Source organism: Fusarium solani (genome assembly GCF_023522795.1).
Source record: "Fusarium solani strain SB1 chromosome Unknown bctg00000009, whole genome shotgun sequence".
Taxonomy (NCBI): domain Eukaryota; kingdom Fungi; phylum Ascomycota; class Sordariomycetes; order Hypocreales; family Nectriaceae; genus Fusarium; species Fusarium solani.
Genome location: NW_027072144.1, coordinates 2548588 through 2564405, shown reverse-complemented (window position 1 = coordinate 2564405; position 15818 = coordinate 2548588). Strand labels below are relative to the sequence as shown.

Here is a 15818-nt window from a genome sequence, read left to right as displayed (position 1 = left end):
TATGAATCACAGAGCCATATAATTCGTGATATTGTAATAATTATATGTAGCGCGATCACTTCACGTCCCAGTCAATAACAACTAGCATTGCCCGTTGTCCCTGCATTTGTCCTTACTGACTATAAAGCTTAAGGCAAACGTTTCTGGACGCGCTCTTGGAACTGCGTGGAAACCGTATAACAAATGGCCAGTCTTCCAAGAGCGACCTTGCTAGCCTCTATGTATAACTATCCAGGTGCAAAACGCTAAAAGGCATGAAGCTCCTCAGTTGCATACGACCGCAGGATTTCGTCGGGAATAACCAGACCAAAGCATAATTGACGCCATGCAGAGGTTGATAAATCTGGCAGCAGAAACGAGACGATTATTTGAAAGTCACCAAATCCTCGTGTAGGACAGCGCCCAGGAGTAGTCTCCAAAAGCTCAGTTGTCAAGGTTGGGGATTGAAGTCTAGATATCGGGTTTAGGATTGTACATTTGATGTGATATGGAGACTCCGGAAGCATGATGTGATGTTCCTTGAAATATGAATATCGGTATTGTACCGTCAAGTGCCGCCTGATGCCGCCTCCCAGCAGAGCATTGGGAACTATGGCACTCCAAACCCCAAACTAAACCCAAAACAAGTGTAATAACCTTAAGAGCTCTCATTTTTGAAACTATGATATGAATAGATATCAGAAATCTTACTTGTTGACTTGACGTGCTGTTGGCCCCTTTAAAGCGCCGCTGGGCATACCATGCGGTACCCCTCCACCGATAAGACCCCTCTACCGATAAGCCAAAAAAAAGTTTCCCCATACAAAATGCCCAATTTCACTTATACAGTGCTTAGCCAGAATTGAAGTTATCTACATGAAACAAGCTATGTCTTACTGACAGTTTCATGCTGTTTCGTATTATGCTATTTTTTCCTACGTTATATAAGCGGTTTGGTCGCATAGCACTATTGTAAAATTTCTATCAATGCCTCCTCCACGAACAGTCCTCCCCAAAGCTTGTAGGATTTTTATTAACACCAACCTTCCATAATCGCCTTAAAAATGCCTCGAGCATCTTACACAGAGGATGAAATTATTGAAGCAATATTGGATGTCACAGATAACGGCCTCCCCCAGAACCAATCCGCCTAGAAGCATGGCATCCCTCAGCCAACTCTTTCAGGCCGATTAAGAGGTGTACCGTCAAAGTCTGAGGTCACCCATCCTTCCCAGCTGTTATCCAGGTCTCAAGATTCTCGATTGGTTACCTGGATACTAAGACAAGAGGCCTTGGGCTATGCTCCTTCTCACAGTCAAGTTCGCGCCACCGTCACTGCTCTCCTACGACAACAAGGTAGGGAACGGCCTATCGGTGTACATTGGCTAGCCAGGTTCATGAAACGGCATCCGTCAATAAAGACGAAGATAGGAAAACGTCAGGAGGCGTCGAGGTTCAATTGTTTTACCCCGACCGCCGTCAATTGGTATTTTGATATTCGGGAGAGAGAGTATGGCTGGATCAAACCTGAGAACACAGTTAACGTTGACGAGGGCGGTATCATGGCTGGATTTGGTGAGTGTTTGTCGTTCTGGCCATGAATTCAACTAATTCATTGCGAATCTAGGCTTGGATTCCTTGGTTATCGGCAGTAGCGACCCTAAGAGGAAGGCCTTCCTCAAAGGCTCCCAGTCCCGCACTTGGACTAGCTTTCTCGAAGCCGTCACTGCAACTGGCCGTCTTCTGAAACCTGGGATTATCTTCAAAGGCAATGGTTTATCGATGAGCTCAAAGAGGTGGCCGACTGGTATTATATCACGTCCGACAACGGCTGGACAGACAACCATATCGCAGTCGAGTGGCTCAAAGAGGTCTATCTTCCCCAAACGCAACCGGAAGATGAGTCTGATGCGAGACTTATCATATTAGATGGCCATCGAAGCCATGTATCTGTGCGTGTCTGCCTGTTCCAAACTTTCTGAACCAAAAATGTCGCTGACTCAAAATCCAGGATGAGTGGATGGCTACGTGCTTTTTGAACAACGTATATTGCTGTTACCTGCCAGCTCATTGCTCCCACGGCCTACAGCCACTTGATAACGGCGTATTCAATGTCTCCAAGGCTGCCTATCGCAAAGAACTTCAAAAACTGACAAGCCTGACCGATTCTGCACCGGTAGATAAGGTCAACTTCATCAAGGCATATGCCAAAGCCAGGGAAGTGGGCATGACGAAGGAAAACATCCTTTCGGGCTGGCGAGTGACTGGAAACTGGCCGATTTCACGACGGAAAGCGCTCATACATCCTGAGATCCAGCCTGACAAGAAGGAAACGACGCCCGCATCAGACGGCCTCAGCGACGGGCAACGCGACTCTGATAACACGCCAAAGACCAGCCGTCACATCAGGGATCTGGGGAAGAACAAAAGCCCCTCAACGAGAAGGCGCTATTATGTGATATCGAAGGGTTTCGAAGAACAAGAGTCAAAGATCGCCTCGCTGAGCGCAAGAGTAGCCAGTTTAGAGGAGGAAGTCGGGCGGTTGAGCAGAGGCAAGAAGAGAAAGGCGATACCGAATCCCAACAGAAAGTTCATGACATTGGCTGAGGCTCTAGTGGCCGGTGACACTATTTCAGAGCCAAACCAAGCAGCTCAAGAGACAGAGGTTGTTGAGGATGTGATCGAGGTGGGAGGAGTGGAAGAGGATGAGAGCACAAATTCGGAGGCGAAAGAATTACCTGTCGTACGCACTCGCGCGGGCCGCGCAGTCAAAAGACCACGATAATATCAAAAACCATTCAAATCCCAGTAGAAAAACAGGAATCGATTTGTTTTTCGTATTTCTGGTGACTCATTGTGAGGTGGTTAAAAAATAGCAGTTTATATGGGGAAACTTTTTTTGGCTTATCGGTAGAGGGGTCTTATCGGTGGAGGGGTACCGCATGGTACTTGGGAGGGGAGTCCCAAAAATGGTCCTTCCAAAACAGCGGAAGGCAGAAAGATGGCACCCGTATATTTACACGTCCTCATATATCTTACGTTCTAACACAATTCGATCCAAGTTCAGCAAGAAAGCCTCTGAGTAGTGATTTCACCTCAACGCACCCTCCACAACCATGGAAGAGTTCTCAATCAGTTCCTTGATCCACCAAGTAGAAGAGTTCGAGAGAATGAACCAGCTAGATACCGTTGAAAGGCTCACTAAGGAGAACTCCCTTCTTGATAGCCTAGCTGTGGCCTACCAGCAGCGTTGGCTTCGCACAATGGATCTACTAGAACAAGCCCAACGAGCGCTAACAGCCCTCCAAAAGGCTTTTGAGCAGTGTATTGGTGAGGAGATTGCGGCGGAAAGGGACTGGTTAGCATTCTGGGGAATTGAAAGAGACAACACCGGGCTTCATCGACGTAATGAGGGAGGCTGGGTGTAGTCTCCTAATCTTAGTAACTATGTCAGGCGGCTTGCCCGCCTCTTTGTCGGAAATTCACAAGTTACATATGGATTTGCTTATATGTGATAAAAGACCGCAATTGGCTAGTTAGGCGCCAAAGACAGGCATGACCCATTCCTGCTCCCATATTTAGAAACTGCGGGACCCAAAGGGCGGCTATGCTAGGTTCCCTAGACCCCCACACCACCCATCTCAGCCTTGGTCTCCGAGTTCATGGCTGTGAAGTAGTCAGACAGAGACGCAATGGCCTTATTCGCTTCTCTCGAGAAGGCCCCTCCAGTTGCTTTGCATTCTTGAAGTGATGTAACCTTGTCGATCAGGACCATATTTGTTTCTTCCGTTAATAGGCGTTGCAACTGTAATGGCTTCCCTCCGATCCCAACTTTTCCGCATCGCTTCCGCCATTTGCGCATTCCACAATGGCGGGGCTTGCAGCCTCGAAGCATCATTATGTTATATCCCTATCCTCCGTCTCACATGCAAACAAGGCGAGCTCTATATCTTATAGGCCAACCAAGACCCCAACAAAATCGGATCTGTTGGGAGCTGGGTCCAAATCGAGGCTCTGCAAGAGGCCCAGACCTAGGCTTCATCGGTCCATTCCTGAGGACCTAAGATGTGTACTATTTTTAGCACAGCGTAACTTGTCAGCAAAAATTGGTATACTTAAGGCTTGTAGTGACGTTAACGTGGAACTGGCAAAATTATCCCAGCTCAGGGCCACAAAATGTCTCACAACTGGGATCAAACTGGCGGCCAAGATTTCTTGAATTCTCTCCTCACGGATTTCCAACTCTGCACCGACAATACGCAAGGCTCTTCTCTCGACCCAGTTCCTGAAGCTCTCTTTGATTCTAACAACAACCATGATCACCTCATCGATCCAGGCCTTGCGGCATGGTCATGGGCTGGGGAACCAAACCCACCTTCTAGCCAAGCCGGGCAGAACAGTACTCAAACTTCCGCTTCAGTGGCAGAGCAGAATGATAAGAGAATTATTTCTGAGCTCGTAGAAAATTCTCGCGGTCTCGACAGTCGGCTCGAGAGCAGGATTGCGCAGTTCGAGGAGAAGGTCAATACTCTACAGAATAGGTGAGACCAACTTTCGGAGACAATAACCTAGGAAGAAACTAAGAAAAGTCAAATAGGCTAGAGGAGAAAGCCAAAAGCTTCTGCGATGAGATCGACGCGCAAGGGTGTGCTCAACTCAACGTATTTCAATATGTTGAATGGATTGACGATCAACGTCAACTCAACGTCAATCAACATCGAATACGGGTTACATAAACATCAATCCATTTTGAGTTATCATTGATTGAATGGATTGAAGGTGGTGGATTTAGGGTAGCTGGTAATAGGACTCGTGATTCCTGAAGTGGTTTTGGGCATCTTGAATAGGTTTAGTCCTTGCGATCTACCCTTCCCGTCACACTAGCCTTAATATGGTTTAGTTCACCACCTTGGTTTTTTTTCCCTATTGGATCAGTGCCGACGCGTTCCATGATCGCGTTCCTCCGCGACCTTGATCCGGCTGGACGCTCTGAACCAGAAGGAATGGAGTCTACAGCGCCCTCCACGAACGACGTTGACGTGTTATCTTCCGCAACACTTGCAGTGGCTTCTTTAGCGACGCCAGCTCCCAGCCTGCGAGAGGAAACACCACATGAAGAAGTAGAGCATCAGTACCTCTGGCGATGCTTCCCGGATTACGTGTGGTCCCAACGCGTCCGAGATACGCCATCGTGGGTATGGGGTTTTGGGTACGATGTTGAGGATTCTTCTGGTAGTCGGCGGTGGGTCTGCAGGCGCTGCATCCAGAACAAGAATCCCAAACCCAGAAGCTTCGCGGAGAAGGGAATCCAGAATGCGAACGCCCATTTATTCAAGGGCCATGGAATACGCGCTCCCCCTGACAAGACGAAATCAGCCGCTGAGAAAAAAGCCGAAAAGTTGAAGGCCAAGGATCAGAGGTCCATCGCCGAAGTGATGAAGCTCGATACGCGACTCCCGCGCGAACAAGACATTGCGAACAGTCTGGCCAAGGGTTTCGACCGCAAGCATTTCCAGCGCCTTCTACTCGAATGGATCATCGAAGAAAACCACGCATTTAGCGTCTGTGAGCAAGGAAGACTACGCCAGATATTCGAATACCTCAACCCACTTGTCAAGATCACGGATGCCAATATTACCAGAACAACCATCCGCCGCAAAGTTCTCTCGGCCTACGAAATGCACAAGGATAAGGTCATCGCAGCGCTGAAGCAGTCATGCGGCCTGATTCACGTCTCCTTTGACGGGTGGAAGTCAGGCAACAGGCACAGCCTGTACGGGATTGCTTGTTTCTTTCGGGATGAGAATAGCCAGCCACGCAAGCTGACGCTTGGTGTGCCGGAATTGCGGACTCGCCATTTCGGACACAACATTGCGGCCGAAATACTGGACGTCCTTGACGCCTATGGGATCCAGGATAAGATTGGGTACTTCACACTGGACAACGCGGAAAGCAACGACAAGGCCATGGAGATAATTGGTGGCGAGCTCGGGTTCGTCGGGTCGACGAGGCGTGGGCGCTGCTTCGGCCATACGCTAAATCTCTCGGCCAAAGCACTGCTGTTTGGCCACAACGTCGAGGCTTTCGAAGAGCAGTTGTCAGGGGAAGCTGCTCTGTCTGAGGCGGAGCACACACTTTGGCGGCGCAAAGGACCTGTCGGAAAGCTGCACAATCTGGTGGTTGACGTCCGAAGGTCGGACCAGCTTACTTATTTGCTACGGAGTATACAACGCTCCGAATTCGATCTATCCTCGGATCCCAGGATTAGAGCGAGGCAGCCGGTCGATTTGATCATTGACAACGATACCCGGTGGCTTTCTCAACTATACATGATTAGACGCGCTATCATTCTTCGACTATTCATCGAACAACTCGTCTTGAAGCATCGTCAACAGTGGGAGCAGGACAACAGATCAAAGAGGACAGGGAATCTCAGAAAGTCTGCGAGGGAACCCCGGATTTGCTTAGAGGAAAACTAGCTTACGGTCAATGACTGGGCAGTCCTAGAACACCTAGCTAAGCTTCTTGGATTCTACGAGGATGCCATGAAGACTCTAGAAGGCGATGGCCAATAACGCAAGCGGAAAAGAGGGTAGGTTAGCTCGTACGGGAATATATAGGAGGTTATCCAGGGATTCGAGTTCTTATTGGAAGTGCTCGAGGACTATAAGCAGCTTGCTTCTAAGATACCCGACGCGGAGCACTTCCGAATCAATATTAATCTGGGTTGGGAAAAACTCAATAAGTACTACAGCAGGCTGGATGAGACACCAATCTATTACACGGCCTTAGCGTTGCACCCGGCTTTCCGGTGGGGGTATTTCGAGAATGAGTAGAAGGATAGCACGAAATGGGTGACGAAGGCGAAGCAGATGGTCCGAGAAGTATGGGAATCGGACTATCATCACCTGCAGGTGGTCCGGAGTCCCATAGACGACGAACCAGTTGCGAAGCGGCAGCAAAAGTACTACAACCCATTTTAAGCATACTATAAGCGCACGCGGCCGGTTCTCGGATACGGTTTGGTGAAAGAGGAAGCGACTTTGCCCGACGACATCAATAAAGATATTAACGAGCTCGAATTATGGCAGTCGTCGTGGGAGGATAGAGATAACGATGTTAGAGATCCGATATCATACTAGCATGAGCGCAAACGTCGGTATCCTCGTCTTTTACGAATGGCGCTAGACTTCCTTACGATCCAGCCGATATCAGCAGAGTGCGAGAGGATTTTTGCGGCGGCAGGGCGGATGGTGACGCCACTATGAAATCGGCTAGACGCGGACATTATAGGAATGTGTCAAGTGCTGCGATCATGGTTACGGGCTGGGGTGATTAACGACCTAGACGTGTCACTACTTCCTACCGAGAATAGTAGTAGTGATGGGGCGGAAGAAGGATCCTGGGTAGAGGTGGGATGTGAAGAAAAGGGGATGGGAGAGTGGGAGTGAAATAGCTCAGCTTAGAGATCAACGACTTCAACCAGTGTCCATTCAACTCAATTTGACGGATAATTGATCAACGCCACTGAAGAGAGTGGTTGACCAGGTCAACTCACCGCCACCGAGCCATTCAGTTGATTGAATTGAGTGGTGCACACCCTTGCCCCGTCGGGCCTCAGTTACCGGAAGCATGTGAAGGGCCATATTGTGGTATTTCCGAACAAGGTGGAGGACCTCGTTGCTACAGTTCTCCCCCACCCCCTTCTGGAGACCATCGAGAACATCCACGTCTCTTGGAGCGGCTCGAGCAAACCTAACGCTGCAGACGTTGGGCATCTTCTTCAGGTGCGCAAGTCCCGTGTAAGGGCTGCCTTGTCGTGGCTCCAAAGGAACAACCCACTTTACGAGCACATCAGAATCAACCACGGCGAGATAGATGGCTGGCAGTACGCGGAGGGCTCTAATGTTCCCACCCTCATCATGAGCATGCTGCAGAGGGAGGAGCCGTCTGTTGTTGAGAAGACGCAGACGGACCATATCGTCCCAGATACCGATCGAGGGTTGGAGGCGAACCGGTTCGTGAGTATTGAAGAACTCCTCAACACCTCGGCACCAACCGGCTCCGGCTCCGGCCACTGCCCTCGGAAGGGCACTCTGTCGATCGAACAGCACCATCCCTTGCCTCCGGATGACGCCGACGGCGACGGTGAAGTCGTTTATGGGACGTCATCATCCGGCATGTTTCCTCTTGACGGGCCAGCCGCCTTCGAGGAGGCTGATAAGCTTTCCTTCTTAGCCGACGCTCTCCAGACGAGTCGGAGTCGAGATGCCGACGATGCTGAACCATGCGTTATGCGACTTCAGACAACAGGCGAACAGCCGTTCATCAGAGTGGAGCGTGGTGCCGACTTCGCAGATACCCTGCACGAGGACTTCTTCCCGCGGACCTTCCCAAAGCTTTTCCCGTGGGGGAGAGGTGGCCCAAAGGCCCTGGGGGAGTCGGATTCCAATCAACAAGATGCTGCAGAGCCTGCTCGGCGCCATTCCAATCATTCACTCAATTACTGGGCCAAGTATGTTCTACAACGACACGGAGGCCGGTTTGCAACCCATCCCATCTTCTGTTTCTTGGTTTTCAACATCCTTCTCCGATCCTCCAACCGCCGCATCAGCATGGTCCGCATGGCAAAGGGCTCTTTTCAGGAACTTGAACGGGTGTATGGAAGCTTGACGACGGACCGCCTAAAAGCCGCCGAGAATGAGATGCGAGAGACGAGAAAGACGACTGACCCCGACATATCGTTCCTGCTCCGGGAGCTGTCCATCTTTGGCCACGCACAGCCGCTCTCTAACGAAAGCCGACTCCTGATGCGGAGGAAGATACAAGCACTTGACATTTGGACCGGCACGCCCGTGATTTGGATTACCATCAGCCCCAATGACATCAACAACCCGGTCAAGTTGAGGCTCTCCATCCACAGGCTCCACGAGTATGACACGGCAAAGGAACTCTTAGCCGATCTTCGGGGGAGGTATGACAGGATCGCCCTTAGCACCATGGACCCGGTCAGCTCCGCCATCTTCTTCCACCGAGAAGTCTCTTTGTTCTTCGAAAAATACGTCAGGACAGGCCAAGAATCGGTTTTCGGGGAGATCAGTCACTATTATGCAACGGTGGAAACGAACGAACGAGGCAGTCTACATCTACATGGACTACTCTGGTTGGCCGGCAACATGCAGTTGCCGGCCCTGATCGACGACATGGCCGACCCCGAAGAAGAAGATTACCGTGCCCAAGTGACTCGGTACGTGGACTCGGTCTTTCATGAATGTTTAGACGAGAACGCCGGGAATGCTGTCCGACAAGAGAGGAAGCCGATCCACCCGGACGAAGGAATGATGAACAGCACAGAAGCTCTCACTGCGGCCTTTGAAAATGAGTCCAACTACATTGCGTACTGTTGCCAGGTTCACTCGCACACTTATACCTGTATCAAGTATTCTCTGAAGGGACTCGCCGGACAGGGTGCGGATACGAACAGGAGGACGGCTTGTCGGTTCAAGGCGCCTTCGAAAATCGTTGAGGAGACCGGATTTACAAAGGATGGGCTGCTCCGTATCCGTCGGAACCACTCGCTAGTCAACCGATATAACAAAGCAATGGCGATCGGCCTCCGCCACAACCACGACATCTCGATGATCTTGACGAGGACCAAGAGCCTGGCCATGGTGTTTTACATCACGAACTACGCCACTAAACTGGATACACCAATGTGGAAACGTATTGTCCTCGCAGCCGAGGTCTTCCGACAGCTCTCTGAATCTGCTGAGCGGAGGCGCCAGGTGTCGGACCCCGCCCTGCTGAATGAGAGTCGTCAGTTTCTGATGAGGGCAGCAAATCGAATCTTTTCTGAGAGGCAGCTCTCGGCTGTAGAGGTGTGTTACCACCTGCTGGGCTATCACACGGACTTTACCAACGTGCCGGACTGGTCCTTCCTAAATCTGGCCGCATTGTATTGGGCCATCTTCCGGCGCTGGATGCATCTTCGTCGTCAGGCCGGCGTAGACACAGATCTAGAGGAGCCTGCTGAGACGGTGCAGCTTAGAGAAGGCGGACGTACCTTGTTGTACTTGGACGCTTATGCCTGCAGAGGTCAAGTTCTGCGATCTCTATGCCTCTATGACTATATGTCGATGATTGACTTGGTGCGTCGCAGTGACCGAGATGAAGATGAAACCCACATCTCTCTTGGGGGATCCTCTCCCGAATGCCACGGCTGGCTGCAAGAACTTCGGCGACCTCACGAATACGCCGTGCCGATCTTTCAAGGATACATCAGCAACGACCACGAGGACGAGCACCCCGTGTATTTCAAACGGTACGCTCCAGAGTCTATGCTACTGACTCTGAGCCCAGCTCTGACCCTTCTGCCTAGCAACTCTGTCCTCCATTTGGCCTTATTCGTACCTTGGGAAGACTTCCTTTCCGAGACACGCGGCGATATCACCGATATATGGTCGAACCATGAAGCTTCTCTCTGCGGCAGGCTGCGTTTCCACGTCTCGAACATCTCCCTCCTCAGCAAATCAGCCGAAGACGCACGCAAAGATGCAAAGCTCTGGGCCAGCCGGTCCGAGGGCGACGATACGGTTGATGTAGAGCTTCCCCTGGATGAAGGCGACTGCAGTGAAGAATCTGCAACGACGGCTGCGCATCACCAAAACTATATAGCTCTCCTCCGGGCTCTGCACAATGCCGTGCGAGACTCCGACGCTACGAGGGGCTCCCCAGTCTTGCGGAGCCTGATCCGGGACCTGTGCCAAGAGAACCCGGCTGAAGAGGGTCGGCCTTTTGTCCCACGTCAAGAAGATTTTTATCAGCAAATTCGCCGTAACCAGGATAGCTCCTTATACCAGCATCCGACTCTTTCTGGGGAGGATGTTCGGGCCGCGGCAAAGGCCCAGGACATGCTGCATCTCCGAATGCTCGATGAGATGGAAGGCGGTCTCCAATGTGGCACAACCTCCACGGGTAGCGCCGACATCGACGATCTGCTTGTTCGGCATTGCGACACGGAGATTCCCATTCCGAGGCAAGACGAAGACCCAGTCATACAAGGTCCTCGAATATTTCTCGACGTGGACCTCACCAAAAGCTTTGTGGAGATGGGGCATCTTGCCGCCTCCAGCTATACGCTCAACGATCTGCAAAGTATGACTCTTCAGCTGGTGTGCAGCTTCTTGGACAAGTACGCTGCCAACCCTGACTCTGCTGGTCAACATCTTCAGTACATCGGAGGACCAGGCGGTACTGGAAAATCCAGGATCGTCGATGCCTTGCGCTACGTGTTCGCGGCCAGAGGTCAGCCACATCATCTTCAGATTACCGGCACGTCAGGCAGTGCGGCAGCCCAGATCGGCGGGACGACGCTCCATTCGGCCTGCGGACTGGATACTCATCGATCTCACAATACACGGCCCCAGCATTCTCGGAAGCTAAAAAATGCATGTGGAAGCAGAAGCTAGTCCTCGTGATCGACGAAGTGAGCATGCTTGGGGGAGCCACTCTATTCAACGCCAGCTGCCACCTCCAGTCGCTCCGCGATTGCCTAGATAAGCCATTTGGCGGCATTCCCCTTGTTCTCTTGATGGGGGATTTCTATCAGTTCGCCCCAGTGCGGGAGACGAGCCTCCTGGTGGACCGAATCGCGGATCCCGCTTTCGCCGCCTCCCTGGGACAAGCGACCATTTCTCACCACCGTGGCTACAGTCTGTGGCTGATGTTCAAGACTGTTGTTCTTCTCGAGGAACAAGTCCGCGCGAGAGACGCTCCTCAGCTAGGCGCTCTTTTAGACAGAGTACGGGCGGGGACCCAGACACAGCAAGACCTGGACCTGCTCAACACGAAGCTGGTGGGCCGCTCCCAAATCACCTTCAAGGATGGCTTGCGCGCCATAACACCGCTCAACCGCAACCGATGGAGCCTCAACATGGAAGCTGTGGCAGACTGGGCCCGGTTTAACAAGAGACATACCATCCACCACCACTTCAAGAATCACCCCACTTAAAGCATAGCACGAAAAATCGCCGCCCCATACAAAATCCAATATTTGATGCATACAAAAACCAACCATTTTTGTCCGTGAGAAATGAAATCACGCCGGGGTTCTATATAGAATTACTTGAAGTTTACTCTCTGCGTGGTTTTTTGACCTCCCGACCGCTCCGTGTCCGCTGGCAGTGCTTTGTTGTGACCATAACGTCCTCACTTTCGTCCTCTGATCCGACACCCACCTCAATCACCGACTCGACCTCTTCGTCCACATCCACCTCTATTTCTGCCTCCTTTGAGTCAAGAAGAGCTTCTCCAGCCGCTAGAGCCTCCGCCAGAGCCATGAATCGTCGGTTCGGGTTCGGTACCGCCTTTCTTTTCTTCCCTCGCCGCAGCTGGGACACCTGCTCCTCCAGCCCAGTAATCCGCGCATTCTGAACGGCCACCTTCATCTCTAAAGCTTCCAGCCCCTTCGCGATCTTACTGTACTTCTGCCTGGTTGGACGACTTCGGTGTTTGGCCAAATCTCTCACCTGGCGGCTCGTTTTCGGCGTATCATCTGAGTGCAACTGAGTGCAACTGAGGAGGGCTCGGCGTCTTGAACTGTTCCACCACTTTTTCTTTGTCCGGTTGAATTTCAGGATGTGTTAGAGCCTTGTGACGACTTATAGGCCAATTTCCAGTAAATCTCCAGCCGGACAAGATAATCTCCTTCCTCATGCCCGCCTCTCTGGCTTTCGCGTATGCCCGAATAAAGTTGACTTTGTCAACCGGTGCAGAATCGGTCAAACTAGCCAGCTTTTGGAGTTCTTTCCGATACGCACCTTTAATAACATTAAAAATTCCATTATCTAACGGTTGCAGACCATGAGAACAATGTGCTGGCAGGTAACAGCAGTAGACGTTGTTCAAAAAGCACGTAGCCATCCACTCGTCCTGGCTGCTCGTCAACGACCCTATAGCCGGCAATTGTGCGGCGAAAACACCCAGAGGCTCACCTGCGCATGGCTCCCATGACCGTCAAGGATGATTAGTCTCGCATCCGATGCATCACGAGGCTCCGTTTGAGGTAGATAGACGTCTTTCAGCCACTCGAGAGCTATGTGGTTGTCGGTCCAGCCGTTGGGCGATGTGATGTAGTACCAGTCGGCTATCAATTTGAACTCGTCCAGAAACCACTGTTTCTGTAGCTCCTTTCCTTTAAAGATAATCCCGGGTTTTAAAGCGCGGCCAGTTGCGGTGACAGCTTCGATAAATGAGGTCCACTTGCGCGACTGGGAGCCCTTCAACATCGCCTTCTTCTTCGGGTCAGAGCTCCCGATTACGAGGCTGTCTAAGCCTTGTGGACAACCAATCGGTTATAACCTATAAAAAAACGTAGAGGAGTTACAGATGACTTACCGAAACCGGCCATTATGCCGCCCTCGTCCACGTTAACCGTGTTCTCGGGTTTGATCCAGCCGTACTCGTCCTCCCGGATATCAAAGTACCAATTGACCGACCTTGGTGTGAAGCCGTCAAATCTGGCAGATTCCTGGCGTTTCCCAAGCTTTGTAGACAGTTTCGAATGACGCTTGATGAACCTGGATGTCCAGTTTTGGCCCAATGGCTTGTTATCTCCCTGTTGACGGAGGAGGGCTTCGACGCAACTTCGAAGTTGGCTATGCGAGAGAGCGTAGCCGAGGGACTCCTGCCGCAGAAGCCAACGAACAAGGCGATCCTCTTGACTGGGGGAAAGACGTTGATGAGGGTGTGTAGACTCTTTCCTGCTCTTCTGGCCCGAAAGTTTCTTCGAGAGGACCGGCTGAGGCACTCCATGCTTCTCGGAGGCCTGGTACTGTGATAGAGAACCGTCAGTAATATCGAATATGGCATCAATAACGCCTTTTTCGGTGTAAACATAGCGACCCATTTTGGAGATATTTTACAGTTGTAAGCTGCGTAGAGAGCCTTGCTAACTTTGTGGGAGTGGAAAGATGAGGGAGAGAAAAATGCAAAATTTTCAAAGTGCTGAAACTCCCATTATAGGTAGCAAAGTCGGACAAAAAAGGCCCGGGGTAAGAGAGCATGTAAAAAATAATGCACTGCAGTTTTTCGTTTTTCTAAATGATTTTATTATAATAAAATATGATGCAAATAACATCGTAGAATTTGTATGGGGAGACGAATATTTGTGCTATGCTTTAAGTGGGGTGATTCTTGAAGTGGTGGTGGATGGTATCTCTATCTTCGTCTCGACCCACACCTGGCGGAGTGGAACCCTATCTCAGAACGAGATCGCCCAGACTATCGAACAAGGAGACGATTCCAACTGCAAGGTCCCTGGTGTCTTCTTCTATGCCCAGGGGATGCCTGTAGTGGTCAACAAAAATATATATACCGGCTTGAAGATTGTGAATGGGGCTGAGTTTACCGCTGCGGACGTCATCCCTGATCCGAAATCCCCAGGCTACCATCTTGCGGACGACATCACCATCCACTTTGGCCCGCCACTGGGCATATTATTGCAGTCGCGAGAGACAAAGGATTTAGCCGTCCCGGCCCTCCCAACGGGGACAGTGCTCATCAGGCCTCTCTCACACACCCTCGATCCAGCCAGCTCCCACTTCAGGTTCCTATCGGGGAAATGCACTCGCCGGGGATTGCCGGTTGTCCCGGCATTTGTCCTTACTGATTATAAAGCCCAAAGCAAGACGTTTGTGGAAGTGCTCTTGGAGCTGCGAGGAAATCGTATGACCAATGGTCAGCCTTCTAAATGCGACTTTACTAGTCTCTATGTGCAGCTATCCAGGTGTAGGACACTACAAGGCATCAGGCTTCTCAGTCCCGTACGACACGAGGATTTCATCGGGAATAAGCTGGACCAGAGTATAGTTGATGGCATGCAGAGACTGACGGATCTAGCGGCAGAAACGAGACGGGTATTTGAAAGTCAGCAAAGCCATGCGTAGGACAGCGTGAGATACCATCCAAAAGATCGCCCGACGGCGAGACACAACGTTTCCGTTATTCAGGACACACGCTTAGGGCGAATTACGACCCCTACATCTCATAAGGTGACCTCACCGCCCGCCAATCATCCGGATCCTTCTCGCCTCCCTTCCCCGGCCGGAACTCCTTCTGTTCCTCACAATAATCTTCCCACCACTCTTCGAAGGCCTGTCTGTTGTACAGACTTCTCGGCGCGCCTTCTCCTTCTCCGAAGAGGTCCAGAATGCGGTCACAGTACATCCACACGCCCTCAAGATGGTGCGGCAGCAACGGCTTCATGCCCTTGCGCGCGACTACGACGGTGCCGACATAGGACCGCCACTCCGGGGCGCAAACCCGGACTCGGCGTCGATATTGAGATACGTGGCGATCTGGTTGTCGAGGTCGGCACGGTTTGCGGACTGAGTGCCTACGCGTTGGAGGACCAGCGGAACCTCGATGAGCCCTGGGACGGGAGGCACGGGCTGCGAGAAGATGGGATGATCTACCTGGATCGTCGTGGCGGACCAAGGCACGAATTTAAGTCTCTCAACGTCGCACCGGACGATGACGGCTTGGATGGACCCTGACGCGCTGTGTGTTGCTGTCGATGCCGATGCAGTCGACTGTGAGGTGGCTGGAGCGGGTGGGTTTGCTTCGACCGGAGGCACCTGCTCAGTGGGCGTTTGTGGCTCGGAATCGGTGTCTATGTTGTCCCATTTGGAGTACCATCCAGGACCACCTAATGGATAACCCCACCTAATGGATAACCAAATTTTTGCTCCTCCCATACAAAATCCAAATTTTCAGTTGCACCGTATTCGGCCAGGAATGAAGGTACTTGCAAACTAAGACCTGTACTATATTGCTTTTTT

At 51.3% G+C, this 15818-nt stretch overlaps 6 protein-coding genes across 6 annotated transcripts; 5 read left to right on the top strand and 1 right to left on the bottom strand.

Annotated features, from left to right (window-relative positions):
* Nucleotides 1–1541: 1541 nt before the first annotated feature.
* Nucleotides 1542–2764, top strand: MRS44_013842 (uncharacterized protein; the record flags this gene model as incomplete). Its single annotated transcript, XM_065617283.1, has 5 exons — nucleotides 1542–1554; nucleotides 1607–1786; nucleotides 1834–1931; nucleotides 1991–2023; nucleotides 2069–2764. 5 exons carry the CDS (start codon nucleotides 1542–1544, stop codon nucleotides 2762–2764), a joined length of 1020 nt encoding a protein of 339 aa, XP_065473355.1.
* A 331-nt stretch (nucleotides 2765–3095) lies between these two features.
* Nucleotides 3096–3407, top strand: MRS44_013841 (uncharacterized protein; the record flags this gene model as incomplete). The annotated part of the gene is made up of 1 exon (XM_065617282.1): nucleotides 3096–3407. One exon carries the CDS (start codon nucleotides 3096–3098, stop codon nucleotides 3405–3407), a length of 312 nt encoding a protein of 103 aa, XP_065473354.1.
* Nucleotides 3408–4155: 748 nt separating this feature from the next.
* MRS44_013840 (uncharacterized protein) lies at nucleotides 4156–6458 on the top strand (the record flags this gene model as incomplete). Its single annotated transcript, XM_065617281.1, has 3 exons — nucleotides 4156–4520; nucleotides 4577–4624; nucleotides 4880–6458. The coding sequence occupies 3 exons, from the start codon at nucleotides 4156–4158 to the stop codon at nucleotides 6456–6458; spliced, it is 1992 nt and encodes a 663-aa protein (XP_065473353.1).
* A 371-nt stretch (nucleotides 6459–6829) lies between these two features.
* On the top strand, nucleotides 6830–11989 carry MRS44_013839 (uncharacterized protein; the record flags this gene model as incomplete). The annotated part of the gene is made up of 4 exons (XM_065617280.1): nucleotides 6830–6896; nucleotides 6964–7097; nucleotides 7647–11283; nucleotides 11406–11989. 4 exons carry the CDS (start codon nucleotides 6830–6832, stop codon nucleotides 11987–11989), a joined length of 4422 nt encoding a protein of 1473 aa, XP_065473352.1.
* A 121-nt stretch (nucleotides 11990–12110) lies between these two features.
* On the bottom strand, nucleotides 12111–13885 carry MRS44_013838 (uncharacterized protein; the record flags this gene model as incomplete). Its single annotated transcript, XM_065617279.1, has 3 exons — nucleotides 12111–12593; nucleotides 12972–13312; nucleotides 13375–13885. 3 exons carry the CDS (start codon nucleotides 13883–13885, stop codon nucleotides 12111–12113), a joined length of 1335 nt encoding a protein of 444 aa, XP_065473351.1.
* Nucleotides 13886–13964: 79 nt separating this feature from the next.
* Nucleotides 13965–15533, top strand: MRS44_013837 (uncharacterized protein; the record flags this gene model as incomplete). Its single annotated transcript, XM_065617278.1, has 3 exons — nucleotides 13965–14001; nucleotides 14122–14766; nucleotides 14950–15533. The coding sequence occupies 3 exons, from the start codon at nucleotides 13965–13967 to the stop codon at nucleotides 15531–15533; spliced, it is 1266 nt and encodes a 421-aa protein (XP_065473350.1).
* Nucleotides 15534–15818: the final 285 nt, after the last annotated feature.